Consider the following 21,910-nt stretch of genomic DNA (forward strand, 5'->3'; position numbering starts at 1 on the left):
GGGGGGAGGGGGGTGCCAGGCAGAGATCATAGCGCCCGGACAAGGCAATGCTTCATGTAACAGCAGCAGACATGCCGTACCTAGAAAATACAGCAGCATCTGTGCTGCTCAGTCGCTGTGACAATAACAACCATGACTCCCTCCCCCCCGTTTCCAAATGTACCCCAAAAAAAAAGGTACTGTTCCCAGCTGAAAACAACTGAGAAACAACTTCTCAGTGGTCAGGAAGCCCCCTAGGAAACAGTGCGGGTCCCAAGAGCCAGCTTCTTGCTGCTCAAGGAAGCTCCCACAATCCCTCTTCCTAAAGAGCAAAGACAGTGCTGGGATGTGTCCTAAACCCTCAGCGGGAATCCGTTCGTTCATTCAGAAGCTACCCACCTGGTAGGGAAAATCAACAAACTTTATCCTGGAGAGAAATCTCCGCAGCTCCCCACGGCCAATTTTGGGGGTGGCCTCCTTTAGCTGGACCACTTGGCCCTCCATCAATGCCCACCGGAGACTAAGCTTGCTGACCACCAGGGGCGCTGGATGGCCTTCGGAGCCTGGCCCTGTTGTCCTGGTAACATAAAAGGCATCTTTCCAGAGGTCGTTAATTCCAACTGAGGAAGGACAAAAACAAGAGCAGTCAACAAGGACAGAAAGCTTCCGCTCACAGAATGGTTCAGCTCAGCCACTAGACTCATTCATTGGCCCCCTCCAGTCCTCCAACAGGCTTCCTGAGCACCTGTCAACTGCCATGCACTGGCAGAGCACTGACTGGGTGGTTGCCCACAAGGCTGCCCATTCACCTGGGTCTCCAATAAAGAAGCCCCAAATCAAGAAATGAGAGGCTGTGCCAATGATGGCGAGAATTCAGTCAAAAAGGCAGCACAGTAAAGCAGAGGACCTGAGCGTGCCAGATGGTCAGGACATGGTGCAGGTAACCTACCTATCTGGCTGGTGGTACTCTGCCTCACCTTTAAAACAGGCATAACAGAAAAAGGTCTCAGTTCTTTGGTGCGATGTTCAGGGAACGATAGTTTATGCTAATACTGAAAAACAGCTCAGGCAGGATTCTACCTCCCCACTTGGCTCCCACAAAGCCACCAGCAGATTATGGATCAGCTCTTCTTCCCAATGTACCCCAACAAACTGAGATTCACGAGCCTTAACTTCCAGGCAAATGAGTTTGTAGTCAGAACACAAGAGACTGCAAAAAGGAAGGAAAAGTGGCTGCTTTGGGAGTCCCTCACCCCAGGAGCGGGCAGCAGGCTCCCCGGGGCCAGCAGAGGCAGGCACCTCTGAGGAGACCAGGGATGACGCCAGGCTAGTGGGCGGCACTGGCTGCAACTCTGGGGCCTGGTTCCCTAATTACAGGTGTCTAGTATGTGATCCCTGCTTTGCTGTACCGTGTTATTTATAGGCATACGTGGAACAGACGAATCTTTCCAAAATGTTCACGGTGGTTATGAAGGGTCAGGTTATGGCTGAGTTTTTTTGTTCCTTTGGTTTTTCTCCTGGCTCCTCCACTGCCATGCAAGGGCTGTGTTGGCTTTTACAGTGAAAGCAAAGTCTCTGCTGATCCTACACCAATGCTCTGAGAGATGCTCTAGCTCCATCATGTCCCTCAAAGTTCCCTCCAGATGTTGAGCTCCTGGAGGATGCGTTCCCGCACCCTGCAAGGACCGGCCATGTAGCTGATGCTCAGAAAGCTGCGCGTGTGCCAGCAAGGATGCTGACACCACAGGACCCCGGGACCAGGAGGCGCTGACCTTCAGCTTTCAGCACGGCCACAGGAGAGGGGGTCCCCAGCCTGAGAGCCTACTGCTACCCCAGAAGGAGCACCCCCTCCAATGGCCCCCGACACCAGGGACATGCACAGGACTGGCCCAGCACACACGCCTCTGTCAGCTGAAAGCACGACTGACCCCTGGGCAGTCTGTGGCCACCCTGCCCTGCCCACGCCTGTCCCAGCAGTGGCACTCACCCTCCGAAGCTGTCACCGTGCCTGTAGCATTAGCCAGATCCAGAAGAATGGAGGGGAAAGCTGGATGCAGGAGGTAAAGGTGGTAAAATCCGGGTGGCTCCGTTCCCAGGGTGCCGTCCTGACCATGAGAAGGAAAAACAGCAAGGGTGACGCTACCTCCCCGCACGCGCAGGTCCTCAGGTGAGAAGCCAGCGCTCACTCCTTGCAGAGCTAAGGCCTGGGCCCAGTGCCACAGCTGTGCCAGAGAAAAGCTGCCACATGCAACCTCATGTCACAAGTTCAAAAAGCTCCTGTTGCTAGAAAATGCTTTCTGCCCGCTTTAGGATTTTTTTTTTTAAGATTTATTTATTTATGCATACAGAACTGGGGTGCAGGCCAGAGGTGCAGGGGCGATGAGAAGCTTCACCAGAGACAGAGTGGGGAGCAGATCAACAAAGTCCACTGCTGAGGGGAGCAGTGGGAGGGTCAGGAGAGGTCTGCAGTGCCATGTGGGTCACCTCCGGGGCAGGGATCGAACTCGTGCTGAAGCGGCTGCAGTTTGCTTGCAGTGCTGCACTTTGACCACTAGGGAGGGCCTTTTAAGGATTGTTTTTAAGGAAGAAAGGCAGGAAATCTGGTGGCGAGCCCTCCCTGTGTGCTGTGAGGGGAGCGCTGGGCACTGGGCTGGCCCTGGAGCAGAACCCAGTGTGCAACCACAGTGACCAAAGACATTTCCTCTCATTTAGATTTTAAAGTCAATCGCATGTTTCAGGCTAAACCATGGCAAAAATCTTATGTCCTAAAATGCACAGAACACTGACCAAGCAGAAGTGAATCATTTACTGCAAAACAAAAATGTTTGGGCCTGACGGTCAGGGTCAACCTGTAGACACACGCTGGAGCTGGCTGTAGGTATGTGCTGCTGGGCGGGCTGGCACACGTGGACACACACATGGGCAGCCACACTGTCCTTAAGGCCCAGGAATACTGACCAGGGGTCTGGCAGTAGTTCTCAAGTGGGGACACTTGAGCCTCCCCCGTAGAGGAAATGGACTCTCGAGGGACAGACATCACCCTCGCTTGCATCATCAGCACCAGGAGGTGCCCAGAGTGAGGGGAGAGGCCCAGGAAGCCCGTCCCGTCCCACGCCACAAAGCGGAAGCAGGGTCTCTGCCACCTCTCAACACCCAGAGCCAGGCATGCAGGGAGGCCCATGCTGGAACACAGGAATGCTCCCTCCTCACTGTCAGGGAACGCACCCAGACGCCTCAGCATGGAAACCAAGGCTGACACCAGCCAGCCAGCAGCTCCTGTCTAGCCTCTAGCAGCCTCCTGCTAGTTATTGGCACCCCACCCACTGCTTCAAGAGGCCTGATCATTACCTAGCTTCGCTGCACTCTGCTCCGTAGCCTGGGCCAGTCTGGCTCTCCACTTAGATGCCCACCCACCCTCTCCAGTCTGTCTCCACACATTAAGACGCCCCTCAATCTTACGTCCCCAGCTTACTCGCCACCCCTTTTGTGGAAAGCTCCTTCATCACCCCGGACAACTGAGTATCTCCCGCCTTTTGCGCTGCCTTCTTGTACCTCCACTAGAGCATCTGTCATCCGCCTTTGTTTTGCAGTGATGTTCTTACATTTGAGAGTCACCTGACCTGGTCCAATTGCCTCACTGTAGTAAGTGAGAGAGCCAGAAAGTTAAAGGTTAGGTCACCTGGCCAAGGCCACAGGTCAGGACATAGCAGAGTTGGGACTTTGATTCAGACTCTAAGTACATCTGGCCCTCCCATCGAAGGACTACTGTAGCATGGCTGCTAACGAATGAGGAGCATGAGACTTGGAAAGTGATTTTCCAAGAGCACGTGGTTGATAAATTCAACCATGTTGAATTTACTGGAAGCAGAACCAGTGCTTACTGTCTGTAGCCATTCAGAATCGACTGGAAGCAGAACCAGTGCTTTCAGGCTAAACCATGGCACTGGTTCTGCTTCCAGTCGATTCTGAATGGCTACAGACAACACTAAAAGCTGACGCACAGCAGGTGCTGTCAATGTGTGTTTAATTGCATGAAGTCAGAGTGGGTCTTACTAACCTTACCACAAACTTCCTCCTGGGAAGGATAAGTGGCACCAGCCTCATCAACCCCACTCAAATGCTGCAGGGAGCATATAGCATCCAGGCAGGTGGTACCTCCTGCTTCTGCACACCTGCCTCTCTCACGAACACCCCACTTAGGGCTTAACACCAGCCTGGGGGATGGCACTCCTGCTCTGCCACGCCTGCAACTTCAGCTTATTCACCTCAAAACTCAGTCTCACACCTGCATAAAACCCTCCCTGCCCACTGCAGAAATGTTTCTCTCCTCAACAAGGGCAGTACATGTGAATCAGCTGAAAATATGGACCTGGGGAGGGGATGTTTACCCTTCAGTGTTCCAGAGCTGCGAGCCCGTGACTACAGGCAGCTTCCAAGCTGCAGGCTGAAAGGTCGGGGCTCAACCAAGCCAAGGGTCCTGCGTAATGCATCCAGGCTGTTCGGTTTCTACCCACAACCACCTGGCTGGTCACACAGCCCTCCAGACCGCAGTCGGCCTGGCGCACAGCTGCCACGTGACAGAGTGAAGAGACCCTCCCGGATCACTCACGGAATTGGGAGACATCGCTGACAGCCCTTCAGCCCAGAAGAGGAAGACAGACTTCTGGTCTGAGGTGACCGCTGAGGTGGTAGGGGTTTCTTTCATGTGACATGGAACTCTGTAACTCCAAGTGACAGAGCCCGAGTCCCCATCCACCACCATGATCTGCAAGAGAAGGCACACAGAATGTGAGCACAGCCAGCTTCAGCAAGGCCACAGGCAGAAAACATATACATACATTCACAAATATTCAAAAAATTTTTGCACTGTTAAGACCAATTCATGGTGACCGGAGGGAAAAAGAAAGGGTGAGGATCAACTGGGGAAAAAGGGCAATGGTGTGGCGAAGGACAGAAGTGGACTTTCAACAGTGATCTCAATTCTCAAGAATACACCCCTGAAACTTATATGGTATAATGCAAACACTTCAGTTTTCAAAAAGTAAAAATAAGACAATGAAAGCACCCAAGCCAAAAAGGCACCAAAAAAAAAAGATGTTTTTTAGGAGAAAATTCACTCTGAGTTGCACCTCTCAAAGGACAATGAAGGCACTGAAACTGATCATCTCTGGTAGCCTTGAGGTCTCTCTTCATCCCAAATACATCACACCTCAGTTCTAGAGTCTCCCATTCGCCAAAATCCCCCAGAAACTCCTCCACACCCCTCCAGCCCCACATCTACTTGCCGGGTTCCTCAGCAGGGGAGAGGCTGCAGTGACACTCACAGCACATGCCCCGCCCCCTCCGCCCCGCCCCCCAGTCTCAGGTCCTGCCTTGTCTGCCCACACTCAGCCGGGCCTCCCAAAAGGAGCAAAAATCCCTGGGGGGCAGAGAAGTCCAGGGACATGTCACCAAACATTTTATTCAATCCCACACATTGTTCACGTAACTGTCACAGTGTGTCTGGGCAGGCAGGTGTTACTGTCACCCTTGTTCTACAGAATGCAGGAACTGCTGCTAGGCAAACTTATGGAATGTGCTCAAGGCCACCGTCATGCGCAGGGACCAGATTTAAAGGCAGGTCTGAAACCCTAAGCGTCTCAGCTCTTAATGGAAGCCACTGGATACCCGTATCCCTTAACCCTCCCAGGAACGCCAATGATAAGTCCAATCTTTAGCTGAAAATCCTTTGAAGTACAATCAGACGCTGCTTCTTTCAGAGAAGTAATACTGGCAGGCCCTCCTTGAAGGGACATTTTTGTTAGTGGCTCTTTCCTCTCCTGTGACCAAAAACCCTACCGCCTCAGATGTCTCACCCACATTTCTCAGCATGCCTTCAGAGTCCTCCATCAGCTTCCCCAGTAGGAAAACCTTCAGCACCCACATCTAGCTTCTGCTCTCGAAATTCTGCACTTAATCCCTGATCAACGTGAAGCCTCTCTCGCCTGAATCTGTGGGAAAACCAAAGTGACTCTGCCTAGTACAGACACCATTTCAGGACTAGAAGGGTAACTGCCTACCCCTGGAAGACAGCGGACATCCCCACTGTTTCCTTCATATACACTAACCTGTACTCATTAATCTTAGCAGAACAAAGACTCCAGTGGCATCCTCCCACCCCCCGGGTGTCTGGCATCACTAGTCTCATACACAATGACCACTCGTACTCAGGTGGGGCCTAGAAGACCCCTGGCAGGGTGGGCGAGGTGGATTCTGCCTCCTCCAGAAGACCAGCCTGCAGCTGACATCCCCTTTACACAAGCTGCCCTTAAACTTTCATAATGAGCAATGCATAAGCCTGCTTTGCTCTTCAGACTCAATCTACCTGCTCTATTTAGGGGTACTTACTCCTCCCCACACAGCCCACTCCCAGTGGTCAGCAGGCCTGGTGCAGCAACAGATGCACAGGCGCCAGGTGACAGGAGCCTCATCCTCACGATGTTGTGTCACCACAGAGGGGCCCTGAGCAGCCAGCACGGGACTGACACACGTCAGTGGCAGTGAACGAGCAGCACGTTCACTCTTGGGGGACAGTGTGCAATAGATACATATTTCACATACAAACTAAAAGCCTGATCAGTTATTACAAAGGGAATTTTAATGCCTGTAATGCTAAGGGAGTTAAAACTGCTCTCCAATAATTATATTCTGACAGTAAGACCTCTTCAGCTTCCTGGGAACCCTCCACACCCCCTCTCTCTGGGCGCCGGTCTTGCTGTCCTGCCTCCTCTGCAAGTAAAGACAACCCCATCTGCTCACCTTTCCCTGCTTTAGGAAGGCTTCCAGCACCCAGCTACCCTGCATCCCCCGCCTTCCCATTTACATTTATTTATACCCACCTGTTCCCACCGAGGCCCTGCTGAGGCACCTACTGTCTAATTATGAGTTCGGAACCCAGAAAAATGAACTCCTGGCTAGGCAGGAAGTTAGCTACAAAAGCCTCCAATGCTACAAGCGCAGCGCTGAACAGTGAGGCTGTATTTTCTCCATCCTGCCAGGGTTGGAGTACTTCAAAGAAAGCAAGCCAGCTTTAGATTCCTATTTCTTACAGCGCCTGGCACAGGCTGGACACAAAGCATCTATCTTCTTTATGTTCTGATGGATTTGAGCCCCCAGGTTTTACCATTTTCATCCCAACTCCATCCTGGATCTGCAGAAGGAAGTCAAGTGTCTGATCGTCCGTGAAGTACCCAGGGGTCGGCTGGCTGCAAGCGAGGCAAAGGAGGCAAGTGAGGTGAGAAAGACGAACAGGTGCACAGGGGACCCCCGCCCTTCCGTACTTGGCCCCAGGTGTCAAGCCACCATCGGGGCAATTTTCAGAACGGGACAGGGGGTCAAAACAGCAACCGTGAGGAGGCGCGCGACAGACCTGCGGAGGCCTTGAAGGCTCAGGGTCCAGCAAGGTGTGAGATTCTGCCCACGGAGCAGGACCAGGCTCTGCGTGGTCGTAATCAGGAGGTTGCTGCTATTGGAATCCGGCGCCTTCACTATCTGGAGCAGCTCGACACCATCACTGAATCAAACGAGACTCCAGGGTCAGTCCCTCGTGTGGCTCAGATTCCACACCCTCTGAGTTTGGCCTCTGAGCTTGACCCTTTGCCTGTATACTTGATTTTCTTTTTGATTTTCACCATCACGAACTTAATACCTAAAATTTAACAGGTACCCCGAAGTCCCAAAGCACTTAGTGAGGCAGTGCTGGGTTTTGTGGAACTGTGGCTTTCCGGGGCTTTTGCGACTCCCCAGGCTAACTCCTTGTTCCTGTGCCTCCCCGGCAGGTGTGCTTTCCACCCTCCACTCTGACCTTTCACTCTCAATGTTAGTATAAGAATTATAGAAAGAAAAGGAAAAATACCGGATGGCTTCACTCATAGCAGGAGTATAACGGACCAGGCGAGAAAATAATAACAATAATGAACAGCTACATACCAGAGACATTTTACAGGGGTGGAGAGGGGAATGGGATCAAAGACAGTGGGGGGAGGGAAATGCACGGGATTATGGTGATGGCACACGGGTGACTTGGTGATGGGAAATCCATGGGGATTGCAACTGAGTTGGAAAAAGGCACAAAAGGATGTAAAAATAAACTATTAAAAAAAAAAGAATTATAGCCAAATATTCTCCTCTTTATGGCCAATAGTACCATAAACTATTTTCAACCTTTCTTTTTAAAATTTGGTTTGCTCCTTTGTACCCTATGTCTCTCCCCCACCACCTGCTTCACCTCAGAAACCTCACCTCACCCCATTTACTAGCATCTGCTAGTGTTTCTAAGTATTTTGCTTTGTTGACTCATCGTTCTGTAAATGCCCACTATTTGTCTTGGTCATTCTCATTTGCTTTGCTCTACATCATTCCCTTGAACACTTTCATTTTGCTGTAAGTGGCAGCATTATACCTTTACTTATGATTGAGTACTACATGGCCAGGCCACATCTTATTGACTCAGTCCTTTATCAGTACCTGGGTTCTCTGTAGGTCTATGTTCCAGCTACTGGAAATAGTCCAGCAGTAAATACTGAAAAGCAAACAGTTCTTTGAGTGAATGGTTTCATGTGCTTCAAATTGGCTTTAGCAGTTCCCATCCACGATGCATTCTCTCCCCACCAGTCTCCTATCAAATGGAATACTCTGTCTTTCCAATTGAAAGTCCTTTTCTGGACCTTTAGAAGGCAAGTATCCCTAAAAACACAAGTTCAAAATGAACCCAGAGAAGTGCTGAAAAGCTGAGCTCTTACAGAGGACAGTCTGGGAAGGTAACAGAGTCGAAGATAATGGCGGACCCGCAGGGAGGGAAGAGGGGGTCTTCAGGGAGCTGTCATGCCTTGTGGTCAACTCCAGTCATACACGTCATCGAATTAGTGGGTTGTCAGAAAAGTCACGACATATTTTTTCTATAATTTTTGTTGCAAAAACGTTGGCTTTTCTGACAACTTAGTATCTTTCTAAAACACAGACTCTTCGATCTAAATCTACTGGATTCACCAAAGTAATATGATACTGCCTAATTAAATGCTCGACTATGATTTGAAACTTCTGTTAGAAAAAATGAAGACAACAATAGCCCCCTCTGGGGTTAAATGAGTAAAATGCACCGCATGTGACAAATGACACATTTTAGTTACGAAACAAGTTAAAAAAAAAAAAAAAAAACCAAGGTGTTTGCCTTGTTTCTGCCAAAATGATGCTTCAAACTATCAGAAAGATACAGGAAAAGATACAGATACTTCAGCTTAGCTTTATAAGTAGATATTTTAAATAAACCTATTTCCCCAAAGAAAGGTTCTCCAGCCCCAGCCTGTCCTGTTCGCACTTGGAACCCTAAATAAATACCCTTCCTTGCAACCAACCTGTAAAGTGATGGCAGATCAGTCATCAACATAGACAGTAACACATTATGTTATCAAGAACAGAAAACTTCTCACGCCTGTTAACCAGACCATACAGTGGATAAGAGGACGAACACCGCTTCCTCCAAACCTCACCCACATATTCACCAGCCCACCCACACATAGACTCCAGGGCACTGTGACAAGGTCAGACACCTGCCCTACCTGTAAATGTCAATGAACTCGGACAGGTTGATGGATCTCCGCTTCTCCCATTCTGGCTCTTCTATCTGCAGAGAAGGTGGTGAGCTGTCTTGATTTTGGGCCTCAACAAAAAGGTCCCGCAGGGCGACAGCTTGAATATTTCCTAGCACCACAGGAAGAACCAACACTGAGAAGCTGGATTTAACAGAACTCTCCCAGGTGAGAATCTGAGCAAGAGACAGGGAACCTGATCAGAAGGGTCCGATCCAGCCCACCCAGACTGGGGCAACCCGGAATGAGTGGAGGAACGAGTCAGCGGACTAAACAAGGAGCCATCTCTTTGGAGAAGCAGCAAGGGAAAGCAGAGTGAGCTGCAATGGGTGTGGGGAGGGAGGAGCCCCTGCCATGGGAGGTGACGAAAGGCTGGGGGCAGCATGTCCTATCCAACCATACCCCAAGGGGATCGGAAGCAAAAGCTAGCCTTGCTTCTTACCAAAGCCAAACAGGATGTAGACAGCCCCACTGGTGGTGATGTAAACCTGAGGACCAATCAGATTCCCCACTCCCACGATGTTGTACTTCACCGGTCGGCCCACTGGGCTCCCTGTCCGGCCAGACACCAGCAGAAAGCACAGATCTGGCTAAAGAAATGAAGAAAGGCAGTTGAATCAATAAAGTCCTACCATTTCCTAATCAAATAACTTCCCCAGTCACTGTTCCCTACTAGCTAGGGGTTCAGAAACACTGAGATTTCTCCCAAAGTGGGAATCACAAAGCCCAACCTGCTTCCCCAGAGATAAGACAACCTTCAAATGACCTTGTCAGACACAGGCAAAGGGCACCTTCAGAGCTACCTCAGGCAATGTCCCTGAAGCACAGCTACTGCTGAGCAGACTCTAGAAGCACAGAATTCTTGCCCAGAGCTAAACAGAGGACAGCTGACCTCCAGTCTACTTCCATCCCCAGAAATTAATGCGGGCAGCACTCTCCTATCATTATGAGCCTTACTCTTAAGCAGAGATTGGTTACTTGCTCTGTGAAGAGCTAGATGATAAATATTGTAATTTTTCCAAACCAGATGGCTTCTGCACAATTCCACTCTGTGACTACAGTATGAAAAAAAACCATGAATAATACAAAAATGGATAGGCGTAACTGTGTCCCAATAAAACTTAATTTATAAAAACAAACCATGAGGGAAATTTGGCCTTCAGGACTTATTTGCTTTAGAGCATTTTCTTTGGAGAGTAGAGCTGCCAGTTCGGAAATACAGAGATTATATTGATAGACTGACATGGGTAGAGCTTTAGATACAGTTTATCATCATAAGTTCTTAAGGAAAGATAAAGCGTTATGTATTTCAGTGTAGCCAGAGAAAGATGCCAACCCAGAGGGAGGTTTCCAGCAGGAAGTCACCACACTCTGCCATTGCCCCATTCCTGTTAATTACCCTTCTCACAAAGCCAGGAAGAATAGTGACTATGCTGTACAATATACTGAAAACTGAGAACAGTCTTAGGCTAAAAGATGGATCAAAATAATGGAAGAAGAAATTATACCACTGATTAATTGGTTATTAAAAGAAACGGTGTTTTAAATGAGTCTAAGTGAACCGTGATTCTTGGGAAAGCTACATTAATAGAAAGACTGTATCAAAAGAACTGATCTTTTTGGTATGTTGGTATCTCATTACATATGAACAGAGCACTGAATTCAGATATAGGTGCCACATTTTAAAAGACATCTGGACAAACTGGAGCACAAAGGGAAAGAAACCAAAGAGGATAGGGTCTGGACGTGAGGACAGCATATGAAACCAGCGATTATTTATTGTTGAACGAGAGTAACAGGCTTAGAGAGACAAAGCTAACGGTTAAAGGGCTTTTATCCAGAAAGAGACTTACATTCATTCATAGCAGCTCTGTGGGCTGAAGGAAGAGTAATGAGTGGAAGTGACGAGAAAGCAGAATTCTCATGAATATGACAGAATTTTCTACAGCTGACCAAAAATGAACTGGGCTCACAAAAGAGTGTTATTCCCATCAGCGTGAGTCCTCAGGGAGCGTGTGAGGCCACTGTGTCTGGAACACTGCGTCAAGATTATAGCACGATGGGAGAGGGTTAGCCACATGGCTTTCAGGCTTCCACTAATGTTCTAGCACAGAGCAGTTCCTCTAATCCCAAAGCAGCTCCAGCTATCCCAAGCCAACCCCACTCCACTCCAGCTCTAAGAACACAACTTTAACCCATCAACCTAATGTGCTTCACTGCTGGTGAAGACAACTTTCCACACTGGCAGCTTAGAGTATAACAGGCCCCACAGGTTCCTTGTTGGTAGAGAGGTCAAAAAAGGTCAGTATGAAGATGGAGACAATGCCCTAAACCCATAGCTTCAAGATTTTTCAAATACAGTTTACCACTTTTCAGGCAAAATGAAAACTGTTCCACATCTGTACACTAGTGTGCAAAGGACTAATTTCTGTGAGGCAAGCTAGGTAATCACTGGCTTTGTTTTCTGGCAGAGACCAAAAAGAAGGGACAAAATAGACCCCTATGGAGGGTATCAACCTCCACAGAGATTGTCCCACCAACCACAGAGAAAATAAGCTAGATTTTTTAATTTGTTCAGGATAATAACCACAATTTTTTAATTTGTTCAGGATAAATAATTTGTCTCATTAGGCTTCTGCTAATGGAAATTCCATTAAAAAGAAACTCCCCATACTTTCCCATGTGGATGAATGGAATCATCACTCCCAGATGGATGAAATCACCGAAAACTTTCTAGAGCCAGGTCTCCATTCACAGTAACTGGGACAGAAAACACTGCTGACAATGCCTGAGGTCGTGGTTCAGACTACTCTAAGACCAAACAGCTGAAGAAAAACTTACAGAAGGTACCCTAACACTAACGAGATTGGTAACCTCATCACCTATCTTCTCTCATCTCACAGACCTAAGGGGTCTCCTGGTGTCCGGAGAGCAGTAGCCCTCAATGCTTGTGAGTGCGGGGCACCCTGAGTTAGCTCATGCTGCTCTTGGCAGAAAACCATGAAACACTGACAGGTTTAATTCTGTTCTAAAGCATTATACTGGCAGGTTTTAAAATGCTATACTCTAGATAGGCATTGCAAAAAGCTAGCCAGCACCCACAGGGTCTGTTAAAAAGTCTACAAAAGCTATCAAATGTGGCAAAAAAGATCCTTATCCTCATGTTCCCAGAAAAACTCTCTGCCGATTGTTCAAGTCTTTTATCCACAAAAATTTCCAGGCCAACTCACACCAAGTGGTCTGAGAGAAAGTCTTAGGGGAAAAAAAGCTTGAACAGAACCCTGGAGAAAAACTTCAGCAATAAAGCAGTAAGTTGGAGATAATTCTGTTCATGAGTGTGTCCCTTCCTGTGATTTAGGGGAAAACTACTATTATCTGTGCACGGAATAACTAGTTTCAGCATTTGGGGGCTGCAGCAAAACATCCTTGAGAAGCCTGATGAGACTCTAAGTCTAAACTACCACTTTCCTTTCTTTGGTCATTATTATGACATGTCTCAATTTTTTCTATATAGATTTCTATCGTTTTCTTTTAAAGTTTTATTTATTTATGCATACACGAACTGGGGTACAGGACAGAGGTGCAGGGTGTGAGAGGATTCACCAAAGTGGGGAGAAGAACAGGCAGATGGACTGAAATACACCACTGAAGGGAGCAGCAGGTGGGTGAGGAGAGGTCTGCTGGGCCATGTGGGTCACTTCCCTGGCTGGGGATTGAACTCATGCTGCAGTGGCTGCAGATAGACTCATAGCTCTGCATTTTAACCTACTGTGCCATAAGGGAGGGCCCAACTTCCTATCATTTTAATTGTTCATGACTGAAATAAAAGTTATGTATGTGTGTATATATATATATACACATATATACATATATATATACACATATATACGTATATATATACACATAAATACATATATACATACACACATATACATGTATTTTTAGTTCTGCTTTATTATATACACATGATTAAAAAAAAATGGGTGTTACTGTAGGTCTAACTTTTAGAACAATCCCACCAGTAGATATCACATTGCCATTTTACAAAGGAGAACCAAGTTCCCAGGCTTGCCTGAGGCCACAAAGTTACAGCTTTGTGTGAGAGCAGACACTCAAACATACACTTACCTGGCTCCAAAGTTCTACCCTGCCACAGTCAATGGCAGCAAAACAGCCAAGAAGATGGGTTCACGATGGTAATGTATTTATCAAATGTCATGAAGAGAACTGACTTAAACTGAAGCTCTTATAATAAGGTTTAAAGCAGCATTTATACCGGCACTAGGAACTGGGATAACTCGAGCTGACGCTTCCCTGTGAGAAACCAGGACCACTCCACAGAGCACGTACCTGTGAGTCCCCGATGGCCAGAACCACCAGGTCTCGGACGCCGTCTTCATCCACGTCCGGCAGCACCACCCCTGGGGCAGCCAGGGTACCGTTGGAGAAGTAGTTTGGGTTTAAAGTCCAAATGACTTTCCCTAGGGAAAGACAACAGGTGCACATAGGTAGGCCTTTCTGCCTCTGGAAAGGGCACTGTGATGCTCAAAGGACAGCAACGCCCACTCACGTTGCCCTTTAGTTTTTATCTTAACTGAGGAGGTGGGGTAGGGAGTGGGAGCTAGCCTATGAAATAACCTCACACCTAGATTCTTTAGCTAAAACGGAGGTGTTGAAGTCTTTCCAAGAAGCAGGAGCCTGCTTGTCTAGGGCAGAGATATTGATCTGTTTGGGAATATCACCAAGATCAAGGAGCCAAAACCGGCAGCCAACCAAAACCCAGCTCACTTCCTCCCAACATATGTTCCCATAAGTAGAGAAACCATGGGAGGTCTTCAAGATGTGACTTCACTTCTAGAGTTACCGCACACCCAAATTTTCTTCACTCGGAAGCACCCCACTACAAACTCCAAAATCTAAAGCTAGAAAGAATGATCTTTCTTCAAATTCACTTGAGACCACAGAGCCAGGTGTTATCAAACACACTGGCAGGACAGTCTCACTCTGTAAGGAGCATTCAGTAGACAGGATTCTTTTTCATTTTGCTGGTCATGCATGTCTGAATGCAGTAAGAAAATACAAAGCCAAATCAATATGACTCCACAGACCTCGGTTTCTTCACTGGCATGTGTAAGTAGTCATAGCCAAGTATGGGCACCACGTAGGTCAACTATGAAGAGACCAGGCTTAGCAACCTGTACTAAGAACAGAACTTACAAGCCGCAGGCCTCAGGGTAGTTTCTGTTTGGATAACTCAGGTTAGCCCCATCCTAATACCAAACAGGTTGAACCATGGATGTATCACTCAGTCTACTCAAGCCCTTTCCCTTACATCCACCTTCCAGAGTAACAAATCAGACTTCCTACCACACGAAGGGGAAAAGGCCCCCCTCCCACCAGACTGTTGTGATGGCAATGAGGGCTCCCTGGAACAGAGAGCCATTGTGGCTAGTGACCTTTACCTGATGTCGCATTGAATGCACTGAGCATCTTCTGTGTCCCTGTCACAAGGCAGATGGTTTTAGCACTGCTTCCTGGCATCAGATCCAAGCATGTGATATGGCGGGCCTCCTCAGGAAGGGGACTGGACCACAGTGTGCTGCCATTCATCCCCGACAGGCACACGAGAAGAGCAGCTGGCCTCGGGGCACCTAAGAAGATGGGAGAGACAGGGAAGAAGAGGAGGCAGAGGGGGAGAGCAGCAGGGTGAACTGCAGGCCGGGAGGTGAAGCTGCCGAAGTAAATGGTGTAAGGCGGCAACTCAGACCATTCGGCTCCCTCCTGTGTCCTGGTAACAAAGTCTGAACAAAGTCACAGCCGTTCTGAGAACACAGCTCTGATGGCAGACCCCGTGCCATGGGACTGCTCACTTCCCCCAATGTCATTTCCAAGCGGGCACTCGCCCTTACTAAATGGGGACGCTCTTCGGGACAGCTGAAATAGTTTTAATTCTACAGCCTCAGTGCCTTGCAGTGTACCTCACACATATGGCAACTATGAATAACTGCTCGCAGAATAGAAAGAAAAGAGGCTGCTGACGAGAAGCACAGCAGGAGGAAAGGTCTGCTCGGAAGAGGGAGGCTGGCCTAGGACGTGTGCAGAGAAGGAGCAGAAGACCTCAACACTTCACTAGCAAATCTCCCTGAGAGCAGACAAGCAATTGTATCTTAAAATAAACCTGAAGATTATACATAGCCAAGATCAGCAGGTCTTTCTGGTCTAGAGTTTAACAGAATCAGCTGATTTGGCCCCAGTTAGGAGAAAATGGGAAAATGTACCATCTGGATCCAAGCATAGCAGGTAAAGGATTAGAGTAATACCTCTTCAATAAATAATCCTTTGTGCCATTTAATTAACATGTCAGTCTAACTTCATCCTCTGCCAGTTTTACATTCAGTCAGAAGGATAATGACGCACGGTACTTCCAGCAAAGGCCAAGAAGGTTCGGGAAATGTAGGTGTTACAGCTTCATTATACCTATTCCTCAGTACTGCCAAATAAACACACAAGTGACAACCAGGTTGTGTTTGTCTTTTTCAGACCTTGTTGCCAAAATCAGCACTATTCATGGCAGCCTGCAGTTAATACAGGTGACCTTTCGACACCCAGGGAAGCTCTGATGAACATCCTGGGTTCTGCTTCCTCCATGAAGCACCGTGACTCCTTATTAATCCTCTGACTCATTTTTTTGCCAGGTGGTGCCAGATCTCTCTTCCTCACACATCTGGTTTAGCTAAATGCAACAGCCCAGAGCTTGTAAGCCGCACAGTAGAGCTTCCTCCCAATACTGTTGAATGAATGAAAGGACAAATGTGCAAATAAAAAAATGCAACCCTTCCCATTCTCAGTGGCACAGATTTGAACCCACTGGCTGGGGTTATTATTTTAAAATAATCCTGAAGGTTTATTTGACAAGGTATCAAGGACATGACCTCGAGAGTCGGACCCCCAGGACGTAGACCCCTGCTCTGCTATTCACCAGCTATGGGACTTTGGGCACCATATCTGTTTCCCCCTCTTATCAGCCTGCTTCACAGGATTTGATGGATAAAGTGGTTCATAATAGTATTACAATGGTGCGAAGCAAACAGAAAGCACTATATGTTAGCTGGTTATTGTATGTTATTATTTTTACAATCTGTGGCTGGTCCATCTTGAGTCTTACACCCCTTGGTCTTGCCATATGGGTTCTGTTAATGCAGCAAGTTCATTACCAAATGACTAAAATAGCTCTAACTTTAAAAATGGAAGTGGAAAGTTTTTACTTCAAAGGCTAATGAGTCACAGGTAGGGAAGAAAAAAAGTAACTAAGGTCCAGCTGCATATAAGTAAATTTCTGGGCAGGAGGTCCTCTATATCCCTAGGAGCTATACCCAAGTTGCTTCTGTATATTGCACCAGCCCCAGAAAGGTATTTCTAGTAACATTAGAAAGGCTGCAGCCTCAGAATTCTCTAAAACATTCCTAGATGTTCACCAGGATCTGAGTGACTAACAGGTAGGTGTTCTCATTCTCAAACAAAAGTTCTGCATCCATTTAGACTTCAACTTGAATCTACTTTAATGGAGGCTGCAGAACAAACCCAAAAGCCCCATGGACCTCTGCTGAAAATACAGAACTAATTTTCTTTTTGCCTCGTTACCTAGTGGAAGGCTTATAAAGAGATATTTATAAAACCTGCTCAGGGGATAAGGAAATCACAAGGGATATGCAGTCTCTTGGAACTATTACCGCTCTAGGCCCAAAGGGACAGAGGAGGCAGAGAGGAGCAATGGCCAGTGTATGGCCGGCCAGTGGGCTACACACCCGGCCCTCACTCCTGCTGCCCTGCCTCTTGCCTCTGCTCCCCACTGGCCAAACCCAACTGAACTCCACAGATCAGGGAGCCTATTAACATAAACCACACAGGCCAAGCTCCCAAACAGGGCAGAGAGCGGAGACAGAGCGTACACAAGGGTCAGAGGAAAACACCCAGCCAAGATGTACACGTGTAAGGTGTGTGAGAACATGAACAAAGGCTTTCTGCTGGGCGGGGGCGGGAGGAGAGAGTCGGTGTTGATTTTAACTTAAGAAGCAATAGAAAATTCACTGGGACAAGACTCAAAAAGCCTAAGATGTTCACTGTTTACTGTTCACTGCAGGTGTGCAGGAAAGTCACTTTCTCTCTGGATTGCACGCAGCTTCCTCACCTGCCTCCCTGGCCACTAAAAATTTCAGCCAGTGGCCCTCCCTGGTGGCGCAGCGGGTTAAAGCACAGCACTAAAAAGCTAAAGCCACTTCCACATGAGTTCAATTCCCGCCTGCCCCGGAGGAGATCCACATGGCACAGCAGACCTCTCCTGACCCGCCTGCTGCTCCCCTCAGCAGTGTACTTCATCGATCTGCCTGTTCTGCTCCCCGCTCTGTCTCTGGTGAAGCCTCTCGCCGCCTCTGAGCCTCTGGTCTGTACCCCAGTTCTGTATGCACAAATAAATCTTTAAAAAAAAAAAATTCAGCCAGCAACAACGCTCTCTGCTTCCTTGAAAGGAGCTCCATTTGCATGCAAGAACTCTCTCAGCAGGTTTATCCTGTAGGACTGTATTCACTGCCTACTGTTCCATGGGGTCCCTCAGAGCTGACTGGCCCTGACAAGAAACTTCTCCTGCAGCCAGCCCACGGCCCGGCTCTTACCGACAGCGCTCCTGTTCCTTGAGGTCACAAAGGAGAGAAGTACGTCACGCAGGCCGTCTCCATTTACATCAGCCAACTCCAGCGGAGACAGATCCCCACCTGAAGACACATTAAAAAAAAAATGTCCTAAGCAAGTTACCCCAAAACAGTGCCCCACTCCTGGTGAGAAAGGGTGGACACAGAGCACTGCCAGCACCACCATAGATATGGAGTAGCCCGCTGGGCCCAGTCCCGCATTAAGAACAGCTGGTGAACTGTCATATCTCTATAGCAGAGAAGACTGTAAAAGTGGAAGAAGAAGGCAGGCCGACTAGGGACCGGGGGCCCCAGGAATGACAAGGCGGACTCCCTTGATGTTCTTTTGCACCATGTATCCCTGCTAGGATGCTGGAGACACTGACAAACCACAGGAATAGATTTTTAAAAGGCCTCAAATCAAGCTGGATGCCCCACACTGACAATTTGCTACAGTCTTTATACTATATGTGAATTTTATAGCTGTTACTTAAAAAAGTCAAAAAAGCAAGAGAGAGAGGGAGCTAGGACTGTGTCCACCCACTTTCACCCGCAGACAAAGTAGAAACATGAACACAGTACACACCAGAAGCTAAGTCAAGCAGGATCAGGGGAGTAGCAGTGGAAATATTTCCAGCCCAAGGAGATGTAGGAATCTGGGGAGGGGAAATTTCTCTTTGGAAAACCCCTCTTAGGATTTCTAGCTGGGATTGTGATAAGGCAGATTACCAAGAGACAAGCGTCAAGTTTTATTCGATAAAATTGAATGTGTCCTTGGGAGTCCCCAAAGAAAATGGAGGCCCAAACAAGAGTCCAGGCCCTGGGGCTGGTAAACTAGTTTCACTAGGTAACGAAAACAACTGAGGAGCCGAAAGGAAGAGGGGTCATTCTGACAATGTGGATTTGCACAGGCTTCTCTTGGCCTCCACTCCCAGGGCACAGAGGAACAGCTTTCCTTCCTTCCCTGCGGAGAGGCCGACCCACTCCTCATTTCAGCACAAACTGAAGGCCAGAGCCCTTTCTGCATCTGCCTTTAACCCAAAATGATCCTAGGGCAAAGCAGCCTATTTCAGGTGGTGTGCTCTGAAGCTCTTCAGTCTAACCCTGTAGACAAGAGACAGGACCTCTCAGCACTGAGTTCAGACACAATTCTCATTCTTGACCCAGTGCACGCTGCTTTAAAGAAACCTGCTTCAAAGTAGGACAAATCATCTTAAAACCACCCTAATCATCAGAGCAAGAAAGAGAAGTTACTGCAGGAAAGCAATTCTCTTTTGCTCGAAAAGAAATTATTCTAAAATTCAAATTTAGCCAGGTTTCTTTTCATATCTAGGTCTGGCTATCAAGGAGCGCCTGGGGATCCCCCAGCTATCGGCCTCTGGACTGGTCAGACCTGAGCTTCACTCTTTTCTGAAAACTGCCCTCCCACAGCCCTGCATGCCCCTGATTCAGGGGGGCTGCTTAGCAGATTCCAGCAAACCAGTGCTCCACTCTGTCTGCATCGAATCAAGACCAAGGCCAATAAAACCAACAGGGAGTGGTCTTCCCAAACTGCTAGAGTGGTACCCATCCATCTTGATGTTGCATTTCTAATCCCTAACCACCGCCACACATACAGGAAGGGAAGTACCATAGGACACATATTTATTTTAAAGACCAGGAGACTTTTCATATAGAAGTTTTACAGACTTAACATATAATAATGGTAACTGAGAGAAATGGGGGTGAAAAATCCTGCCACTCACCTCCTTGGGGGCCCAAGGGGCGACTCCAAGTGCTATGCAGATCTCTGGGGGGGCAGGGGATCAAGAAAGCGCAGACAAGCACCAGGATCATGGCGATCACCACGGTCAGCAGGAAGAGAGAGGTGCGTGCGTACGAGGCGACGGAGGAGGCTGCCTTCTGCTCCAGGCCCCCCAGGGGTTCAGAGGGGTACCCCTCCGTGGTGACCTCCGAAAGATGTGGCTTTGCAGCCCCTGCAACCTCGGCATCCGAGTCTGGCTCCGGGGCATCTCCCAGGGTACTTTTGCCATTTTTGACCCCTCCATTCTTTTGCTGCAAGTTCAACACAAGATCATCTTCGCTTTCATCACTGTCGGCCTGTGTGAGTGGGTCGTACTCCCCCAGGTCTGGGCTCTTCTTCCCTGGCAAGACAGAAAGATAGCCCGTCAAGAAGCAGGAAGGAGGGCCCTCCCTGGTGGCAAAACAGATTAGGATGTAGCACTGCAAGCTGGCCGCAGCTACTTCAGTACAAGTTCGATCCCCAGCCCAGAGGTGACCCACATGGCTGGCAGACCTCTCCTGTCTGGCCTGCTGCTCCCCTCAGCAGTGTACTTCATCAATCTGCCTGTTCTGCTCCCCACTCTGTCTCCGGTGAAGCCCCTCACCACCCCTGCACCACTGGCCTGTACCCCAGTTCTGTATGCATAAATAAATACAAATTTAAAAAAAAAAAAGCAGGAAGAAGACACCCTGCCAGGTACATGGCAGCTGTGAACAACTAGAAGGGAGAAAACTACAACGTGAGTAGAGGGGACCAGGCTGGTGCTCCTGGCTATCTGTTTAAAGCTATTGTTTTTAGGAGTTTAAAAAAAGTGGAGAACAAAGAGAAATTTCAGATACCTTTTTAGTTAACAAAGAAAAAATGTTCTAAATGCACTTGACTCTCACTCATGAAAGCGATGGCTCACAGAGTTTCTCCTCTGCCATGGTTTCGCGTGGATGACGTCTCCACCTTTCCTAGGACTTCCCTAAACTTTGAGAGCCACTGTTCTCTACACTGCTTCCCACAGCCCACTGCTTGTGGCTTCTCAGTTGTTTCTGTGGGAACAGCTTAGAAAGCTGAGCACTCGCTGTCATCCACACACATCTTGCTGCAATCTCCCTCCTGACAACCTTCCTGTGAGTCAAGTGCACAGCAGCGCTGGTTTCAGTAAGCAGAAACCAGCGTCTACCACCTCTCCCCTCCCCCCAGAAGGCTCCTGGGACCATCTCTGCTGGGAGGGCAGGGACAGAGCAGGACGCAGAAGTGGGAGCAGGACCGGAGGCTGCTTTACACAGGGAGCACCAGGCTTCCACTTAGCATGTTAATTTGGGGAGGCTGAAAGGTAGAAGTTATCGGAAGGCTGGTGCAGCCAGCCTCCCCCACACCCCCCGCTGTCAATGGCTGAAAGATTTTATGCTTTTATTTCATAATATAAGCAAAACAAAAGCCAAGGAAAAGTTTCTATTTTTGGAAATTACCTGTTACAATGTAAGGTCTATTGTTAAATATTTTGTTTGGGGGGGAAATTATATATATATATATAATTTATATAATTATATAAATTTACATATTATTTATATAATTAATATAATATTTTATATATACACACACATACCAGCCAATTAAAAAGGCAAAATAGGGCCCTCCCTGGTGGAACAATAGTTTAAGCAAAGCACTATAGAGCTCTCCGAAGCCACTGCAGCACCAGTTTTATCCCCAGTCAGGGAGCTGACCTACATGGCACAGCAGATCTCCTGACCTGCCTGCTGCTCCCCTCAGCAGTGTATTTCAATAAATATACCTGTTCTGTTCCCCATTCTGTCTCTGGTGAATCCTCTCATGCCCTGTACCTATGG

General features: G+C 48.1%; 1 protein-coding gene across 2 annotated transcripts in view; it reads right to left on the reverse strand.

Moving 5' to 3' along the window:
* The window catches only part of KIAA1467 (KIAA1467 ortholog), a 33,218-nt gene that overhangs the window by 2,485 nt on the left and 8,823 nt on the right, over window positions 1-21,910 (reverse strand). The window contains exons 2-12 of one of the 2 annotated variants that reach the window (XM_012732875.1): window positions 20,035-20,433; window positions 18,275-18,373; window positions 15,068-15,256; window positions 13,956-14,086; window positions 10,048-10,195; window positions 9,576-9,717; window positions 7,388-7,531; window positions 7,142-7,223; window positions 4,589-4,744; window positions 1,967-2,084; window positions 379-599 (exon numbers count right to left, since the gene is read on the reverse strand). In XM_012732875.1, coding sequence (XP_012588329.1) covers window positions 379-599; window positions 1,967-2,084; window positions 4,589-4,744; window positions 7,142-7,223; window positions 7,388-7,531; window positions 9,576-9,717; window positions 10,048-10,195; window positions 13,956-14,086; window positions 15,068-15,256; window positions 18,275-18,373; window positions 20,035-20,433 — 1,829 coding nt within the window. Of the gene's footprint in view, window positions 1-378; window positions 600-1,966; window positions 2,085-4,588; window positions 4,745-7,141; window positions 7,224-7,387; window positions 7,532-9,575; window positions 9,718-10,047; window positions 10,196-13,955; window positions 14,087-15,067; window positions 15,257-18,274; window positions 18,374-20,034; window positions 20,434-21,910 lie in introns of those variants that run through there. The other variant, XM_012732876.1, reaches the window with a different exon arrangement.

This window comes from Condylura cristata, unplaced genomic scaffold (assembly GCF_000260355.1).
Source record: "Condylura cristata isolate star-nosed mole 26May11 unplaced genomic scaffold, ConCri1.0 scaffold00036, whole genome shotgun sequence".
NCBI classification, from domain to species: Eukaryota; Metazoa; Chordata; class Mammalia; order Eulipotyphla; family Talpidae; genus Condylura; species Condylura cristata.